The sequence below is a fragment of the Haemaphysalis longicornis genome, unplaced genomic scaffold (assembly GCF_048455015.1).
Source record: "Haemaphysalis longicornis isolate Haplotype H1 unplaced genomic scaffold, Haemaphysalis longicornis Haplotype H1 scaffold_14, whole genome shotgun sequence".
NCBI classification, from domain to species: domain Eukaryota; kingdom Metazoa; phylum Arthropoda; class Arachnida; order Ixodida; family Ixodidae; genus Haemaphysalis; species Haemaphysalis longicornis.
Genome location: NW_027526245.1, coordinates 54,246,774 through 54,254,472, shown reverse-complemented (window position 1 = coordinate 54,254,472; position 7,699 = coordinate 54,246,774). Strand labels below are relative to the sequence as shown.

The following is a 7,699-nucleotide window of genomic DNA, read 5'->3' as shown; positions in this document are numbered from 1 at the left end:
ATATATATAGTAAGGAAATGAGGGGCTCGTTGAGGAAATACAGAGAGATAGGTCAGCAGTCTACAACGCCAAAGGAGGCATAGGGGTGTGGTTGGGCTCTTTTCTTTATCACTACGGTTAATTAAGCAAACATTTTTTTTTAATTTATACAGAAGAAAGAAAGAAAGAAGGTCCCCTTCTCCCCGTCTAGTCAGAGTGGCGCTGGCTACCACCCTCAAGCGTCAGATACACTTCTAGTAAATATAAATAGCCCAGAAAGTGAAGGAGAACACAGTCGCCCAGATAGCCTAATTGGTAAGGCATTCGACATGTAATCGAAAGGCGTGGGTTCGGTCCCCACTCTGGGCGCGTGTTTTTCTTTCTTTCTTCTGATTAATTTAAAAAAAATGTTTACTTAATTAACCGTAGTGATAAAGAAAAGAGCCCAACCACACCCCTATGCCTCCTTTGGCGTTGTAGACTGCTGACCTATCTCTCTGTATATATATAAATATATATATATATATATATATATATATATATATATATATATATATATATATATATATATATATATATATTGTTAGGATAATGTTAGGATAAAAATTAGGCGTATTTGCGATGTTCACACATTCTGCGATGGTTGCATGCAGCAGCGCAGAAACGAACAGTTCGCAAGCTGGCCGATCAACCTTCTCCTCTTCTTTCTCGAACCGAGCACCGTTGAGTGTCTTTCGTCGTCTTCGTCGTTTGCGTGTATTTGAAACGTCACGTAACATGACCCCCCCGGCGGCGAAAGCACCGTCCCCGTGTTGGCTAGGAGTCGCTATCGGCAGGCGTCCGGTAGGCCTTGAGGCGAGATACGTGAACGATGTCCGATGAAGAAGACGCTTGGGATGTGGAGGGCAGTAAAGGAGAAACTTAGTACGTGACATCCGTCACCTGCCGCAGCACCTGATAAGGTCCGGTGTAACGGGGCATCAACTTTGCGGAAAGGCCAACACGGCGAAGAGGCGTCCACAGGAGCACCAGAGAGCCAGGTGGAAAAGACACAGTGCGGTGCCTGTCGTCATAACGGGACTTTTGGGCCACCTGGGAATCACACAACCGCGCGCGAGCGACGTTACGTGCCAGCACAGCCCGCGCAATGGCGTCGTGGGCGTAGGCTGTCGGTGAAGAAGCGGGAGCAGGCAGTAAAGTGTCCATTGGCAAAGCTGGTTCTCGACCGTACAACAGATAAAACGGGGAGTAGCCGGTGGTATTATGGCATGAAGAGTTATAAGCGAATGTTACGTATGGAAGCACGGCATCACAGTCTTTGTGGTCAGACGAGACATACATGGCCAGCATTTCGGTGAGTGTTCGATTAAAGCGTTCGGTCAGACCATTTGTCTGGGGATGGTATGCCGTGGTCAACTTGTGTCGGGTGGAGCACGAGCGAGTCAGGTCGGCGACGACTTTGGAAAGAAAGGAACGACCACGGTCTGTGAGGAGTTCCCGCGGAGCGCCGTGCTGCAAAATGACGTTTTCTAGGAGGAAGTCGGCGACATCAGTGGCACAGCTTGTTGACAGGGCACGGGTGATAGCATAGCGGGTCGCGTAGTCAGTAGCAACCGCAATCCACCTATTGCCGGACAGCGATGAAGGAAAAGGGCCAAGGAGGTCCAAGCCGACGCGAGAAAATGGTTCGGTCGGAATATCCACGGGCTGAAGGGGACCTGCAGGGAGCACTGACAATTTCTTGCGGCGCTGGCACAAATCGCAAGCATTGACGTATTGCTTGACCGTCTTATAAAGACCAGGCCAGAAGAATCGGTGGCGGGCGCGGGCATAAGTGCGCGCAACACCGAGATGGCCAGCCAAGGGGACGTCGTGAAGCTGTTGGAGGGCATCTAGGCGCAAGTGTTCAGGTACCACAAGGAGGACGTCAGGCCCATCCGAGCGGTAGTTACGACGGTAGAGGACTCTCTCACGGAGGAGGAAAGCTCGTAGCGATGGGTCAGATGGGTCACATTGGAGGCGTTCGATTATTGCGCGCAATGAAGAGTCACGGCGTTGCTCTTCGGCCATCTGGAGGAAATCGGATATTGCCAAGAGGTGGGCATCGTCAGCGGTGTCAGCGGTGTCCGGCGTACCGACGGGGTAACGGGATAGACAGTCGGCGTCTTTGTGCAAATATCCAGACTTGTGAACGACGTTAAAGGTGTACTCTTGTAGTCGTAGTGCCCAACGACCAAGCCGCCCGGTGGGGTCTTTTAAAGACGATAGCCAGCAGAGCGCATGGTGGTCTGTGACTACGGTGAAATCGCGACCAAATAAGTACGGTCGACATTTGCCGACAGCCCACACCAGCGCAAGGCACTCGCGTTCCGGGATTGAATAGTTGCGTTCTGCGGGGGACAAGAGCCGGCTCACGAACGCAATCACCCGCTCGTGTCAACACTGGACTTGGGCGAGCACAGCACCTATGCTATGGCCACTGGCGTCAGTGCGCACCTGCGTGGGAGCAGAAGGGTCGAAGTGGCCCAAGATTGGTGAGCTGGTCAGAGTGTCAACGAGGCGAGAAAAGGCTGCGGGCTTGCTCAGGGCCCCAAGCAAATGGAATATCGTTCTTCAGAAGTTCGGTAAGGGGTTTGGCGATTTCGGAGAAATTTCGGACGAAGCGGCGGGAATAGGAGCACAAACCGACAAAACTGCGCACATCTGTTGCTGAGCGTGGAACGGGAAATTTTCGCACAGCTTCAATCTTGTCGGGGTCAAGTTGCACTCCTTTAGCATCGACCAGACGGCCGAGGATCGTGATTTTCCGTCGTCCAAACTTGCATTTGGAAGAGTTAAGTTGAAGTCCGGCTCGGCGAAAAACGGCCAGAACGTCCGACAGTCGCTGGAGGTGGGTCGCAAATGTTGGAGAAAAGACGATAACGTCATCAAGATAGCAAAGGCAAGTCGACCATTTAAAGGCGTGGAGGAGAGAGTCCATCATTCACTCGAACGTTGCTGGGGCATTACAAAGTCCGAATGGCATTACTTTGAATTGATAGAGTCCGTCCGGTGTGATAAAAGCCGTCTTTTCACGGTCCTTGTCATCGACAGTGGCCTGCCAGTAGCCGGAGCGGAGATCAATGGAAGAAAAGTACGCTGCACCATGAAGGCAATCGAGCGCATCGTCGATTCTTGGAAGGGGATAGACGTCCTTTTTTGTGATTTTGTTAAGGTGCCGGTAGTCCACGCAGAATCGCCAGGTTCTATCTTTCTTTTTAACCAGGACGACTGGTGACGCCCAAGGACTTGAGGACGGCTCAATGATGTCTCTATCAAGCATTTTGTCCACCTCTTTTTGGATAACAAGCCGCTCAGCGTGGGACACACGATACGGCCGTTTGTGCACAGGGCTGGCGTCGCCGGTATTAATGCGATGACGGACGATGGATGTCTGGCCCAAAAGACGATCACCGAAATCGAAGATGTCGCTGTATGACTCCAATACGCAACGCAGTTCTTGAGCTTGCGTTGGCGTTAGGTCAGCTGCAATCATCTTCGAAAGTTCGGCATTCTCCCGCGGAGGAGTCGGGCTGGCTGTTTCAGCATCGATTGGAGGTTCGCCAAAGGTTGCTGCGGAAACTTCGTAATCACAAACCGGCGCCAGCGTGGCTAGTGTCATACCATGCGGAAGAACCTGTGTACAGAAGCTGAAATTCAGGAAGGAGAACGTGACTTCGTTGTTGGTAACACTAACAACGGTATGAGGTAGGCTCACGCTGTGCGCAAGCAGTACATCAATAATTGGTGACACTACGTAATCACCGTCGAGAACTGGGAATCTGCACGACAGGGGAACATAAATTATTGCCCTCGGTGCCAAGCGAATGTGCTTTTTGGGGGAAAGCCTCTCGTCGGGCGCGTCGTTGGGTGCTGGCAAAATCGGCATCTCGAGGCGAAGGACACTGGTAGAGCAGTCAATGAGGGCGGCGTGCTCAGATAAAAAGTCAAGGCCAAGGATGAGGTCCTGCGAGCAACGTCCAAGCACCGTGAACAAAACAGTCGTTTGACGACCAGCTACAGTCACACGAGCAGAGCACATTCCCATAACAACAGGTGTTCCTTCATCAGCGACTCTAACAAGATTTGATGTTGGTGGCGTCATAACTTTTCGTAAACGGCGGCGAAGATGAGCACTCATTACAGATAAATGCGCTCCTGTATCGATGAGGGCACTGACAGGAACACCGTCAACTTCAACGTCCAGTAAATTGGTCCGGGTAGCTGAGGTCAAGAGAGGATTTTCAGGCGTGGTCGGCAATGCAGCATCACCTCCGGGAGCTGCAGTACCTAGTTTTCCGGAGGAGGTCGAGCGTAGTCGGTCGTCGGGGATGGGCGCCGAGGCTGTGGTGAGCGGGACTGGCGGCGTTGGGACGACGGCGAACGGTTGAATCTGGTGGGGGGACGGTTAAAGTTGGTCGGGTTCAGCTCAGGACGGGAAGAGAAGCAGTTCTGGCGGTCATCGGAGTAGCCGAAGTGTGGTCGAGGACTATAGTCGGAGTAACTGTTGCGGAAGAATGAGACCCGGCGGCTGCGACAGTACCGGGCAATGTGGCCAACCCTGGAGCAATGGAAACAAATTGGTTTATCGTCCGGGGTACGCCACTCAGCGGGGTGACGGCGTAGGTAGCGTGGAGGAGGACGTTGGTTGTGGGAAAGGGGCGACCTGAGCCCTTGTCCGACCGCAGAGGTAAGCGAGCACACAGGGTGAAGGCCCATGTTGGCTATTTGGTCGCGCACAACGGCCTGGATAACGGCAACGGTGTGGAGGTCGTTCCGATCGGGCACATATGGTACCGCAGTAGTAGGGGTCATAGCCTCCAGTCCTCGGCGCACGATTTTGGTTATATCCGACGACGATGGAACGGGATCTTGTAGGCAGGGAAGACGGGCTTGCAGGTTGCCATCTTCACACGAAGAGGTCGCTGCTGTGTGTGGAAGTCGCGCGAAGTTGTGGGCTATTCGGCGTCCTTTGGCCTCCTCGAAGCGCCGACATTCCTTAATGATGGAATCTACAGTGGCACAGTCTTTGCAAATAAGAAGGTGGAATGCATCGTCCGCAATGCCCTTCAGTATGTGTCCCACCTTGTCGGCCTCCGGCATTGTGCTGTCAGCCTTGGAGCACAGGGCCAAAACGTCCTGGATGTATGCGACGTATGATTCAGTCGACGTCTGGGCACGCGATGCCAGCTCCTTGCGGGCAGCAACCTGGCGACCAAGAGGCTTTCCGAACACTTCTCGCAGCTTCGTTTTGAAGACTTCCCAGCTGGTCAACTCGGTCTCGTTCGTCTCAAACCACTTGCGCGCAGGACTCTCATCTTTCAGATAAAAGATGACATTCGCGAGCATGATGGTGGGATCCCACCTGTTGTGAGCGCTAACACGCTCGAAGAGGCTGAGCCAGTCGTCCACATCAGTGTCGTCCGCCCCGGTGAATACTCCAGGCTCTCGGGGATGAGACACGATGACGAGGGGGGTTGTCGACGCGGTCGCTCCATCACCAGGCATTGTGACGCGAGGAACGGAGCGTCCACTCCGAAGCTCTGTGGTGGGTGGAGTACGCCCGAGCGAGCGGTACGGGATGAGGTGGTGATACCAACTCCGCAACCTCTACCACAATGTTAGGATAAAATGAGGCGTATTTGCGATGTTCACACAATCTGCGATGGTTGCATGCAGCAGCGCAGAAACGAACAGTTCGCAAGCTGGCCGATCAACCTTCTCCTCTTCTTTCTCGAACCGAGCACCGTCCAGTGTCTCTCGTCGTCTTCGTCGTTTGCGTGTATTTGGACCGTCACGTAACAATATGTATATATAAATATATATATATATATATATATATATATATATATATATATATATATATATATATATATATATATATATATATATATACGGAGTAGTAGAACTTTGAATATGGTAGAGAACACAAGAGAAGAAAAACTTCGAACAAGGTAAAAGCACGATTGTGGCCTACGTTTCAGCAAAGAGAACTTCCTTTCCTCAGGGCGACCCGCCGCGGTGACTCAGTGGCTAAGGCGTTGCGCTGCTGAGCACGAGGTCGCGGGTTCGATTCCCGGCCGCGGCGGCCGCTTTTCTGATGGAGGCGAAAAGCAAAAACGCTCGTGTGTACGAGATTTCGGCGCACGATAAAGATCCCCAGGTGGTCAAAATTAATCCGGAGCCCTCCACTACGGCGCGCCTCATCGCCAGCGTTGCGTCGGCGCGTTAAACCCCACAATCAATCAATCAAATCATCAGCTTTCCTCAGGGCAATCTCTCGCCTGGCAGGCAGGGTTTATATAGGGGTAGGACCCCAGGTGAAAGGAGAGGGAAAGGTGGAAGGGAAATTGAGCAAGCTGATTGGTTTCGGAGTGTGTCGGGGGAGAGATTGAGGGGCCAAGAAGGTTGTCTACTTTAAGCCGCGAAGTAGGTCACACGGAAGTCAGCTGATGGTTGATATTCGTGGAACTTTTGGACAGAAAGGATGAGAGGGTGCTTATTGACCCGCCGCGGGGTATAGGGAAAGGATCTCAGAACCGCCGGAAGCAGACCAGGCGGTGAGGGTGGGGTCCTTATCAGAAACTATCTGCAAGCCTCAGGTCAAAAGAAAAGATAGAGACGGGGGAAAACTAACTAGGTCAAGGAAAAAAGAAAAAAAGGGAGAAAAAAACAGGGAGGGAAACCACATAAACCCACACACTAAAGAAAAAGCAATGACCCGGCAACTGAAATGGCAGTTGAAAACCACGGCAACATTCCTGGAACAGGCCTGTCCTGAAACTCAAAAACGAAAAGATAAAGTTAGAGTGACGTACGGACAAGACCACACGGAGTAAAAAAAAGGAGAAATTAAATAAATAAAATTGAATTCCAAAAGCAAAAGTTGGAGGCATGAGGGCGAGCATTAAGCTAGACGCTAAGGAATGAAAAAAAGAAAAAGAAATTAGGTGACCAGGTACAGAGCACAGTGAACGGTCATAGTCTTTGGATGAGGTATATGCACGAAAATGCCTAATGCTGTATTCCCGGTGAATATCGCAAGGATTCCAAGTTGCCCTTAGACGCATTAATTTCAGCAGGTTCCATGGAGTTGAATTTGTGAATTAAGTAGGATTCTCGGTATTTCCTGTCCCTAGGAGACTTAAAATTTGACTGAAGTATATATAACTTAAGGTCATCAAAATTGTGGCCTGGTTGGTTGAAATGCTGCGCTACAGCTATGGAGGATTTGCTAAGAGTATCTGCCCGGTGACCATTAAGCCGTAGGCTCATAGGTTGGCTCGTTTCGCCTATATACTGTTTGTGGCACATTGAGCATTCCAACATATACACAATGTTGGATGAAGTGCACGTAAAACTTGAATTATTCTTGTGGACATAATTACTGGCTGTGCTTTTTACAACGCAGTCTGTTTGCAGGTGCCTACAAGTCTTGCATCTGGGGCGGGAGCAGCTGGCTATGACTGGTTACTTTGAAGGCCCTGTTTTAGCATGCACTAAAATATCTTTTAGATTCCTGTTTCTCCGGTAGGTAACCCTTGGTGCTTCCGGGAAAGTCTTTTTAAGTCGGTCTTTACTGGCTAAAATGGGGTAGTACTTCCGCAGTATATTGTCTACGTTTGGGAGGGCGTTTGAAAATTTAGTTATTAGGGCAGGTGGCCTGGCGCTTTCGTTTTGC

General features: G+C 51.0%; 1 protein-coding gene across 1 annotated transcript; it reads right to left on the bottom strand.

Annotated features, from left to right (window-relative positions):
* Nucleotides 1–2,464: 2,464 nt before the first annotated feature.
* LOC144164909 (uncharacterized) lies at nucleotides 2,465–5,526 on the bottom strand. Its single transcript, XM_077695142.1, has 3 exons — nucleotides 4,723–5,526; nucleotides 4,291–4,411; nucleotides 2,465–2,475 (listed from the first exon to the last, which is right to left on the bottom strand). The coding sequence occupies exons 1-3, from the start codon at nucleotides 5,524–5,526 to the stop codon at nucleotides 2,465–2,467; spliced, it is 936 nt and encodes a 311-aa protein (XP_077551268.1).
* Between the last annotated feature and the right edge of the window lie 2,173 nt (nucleotides 5,527–7,699).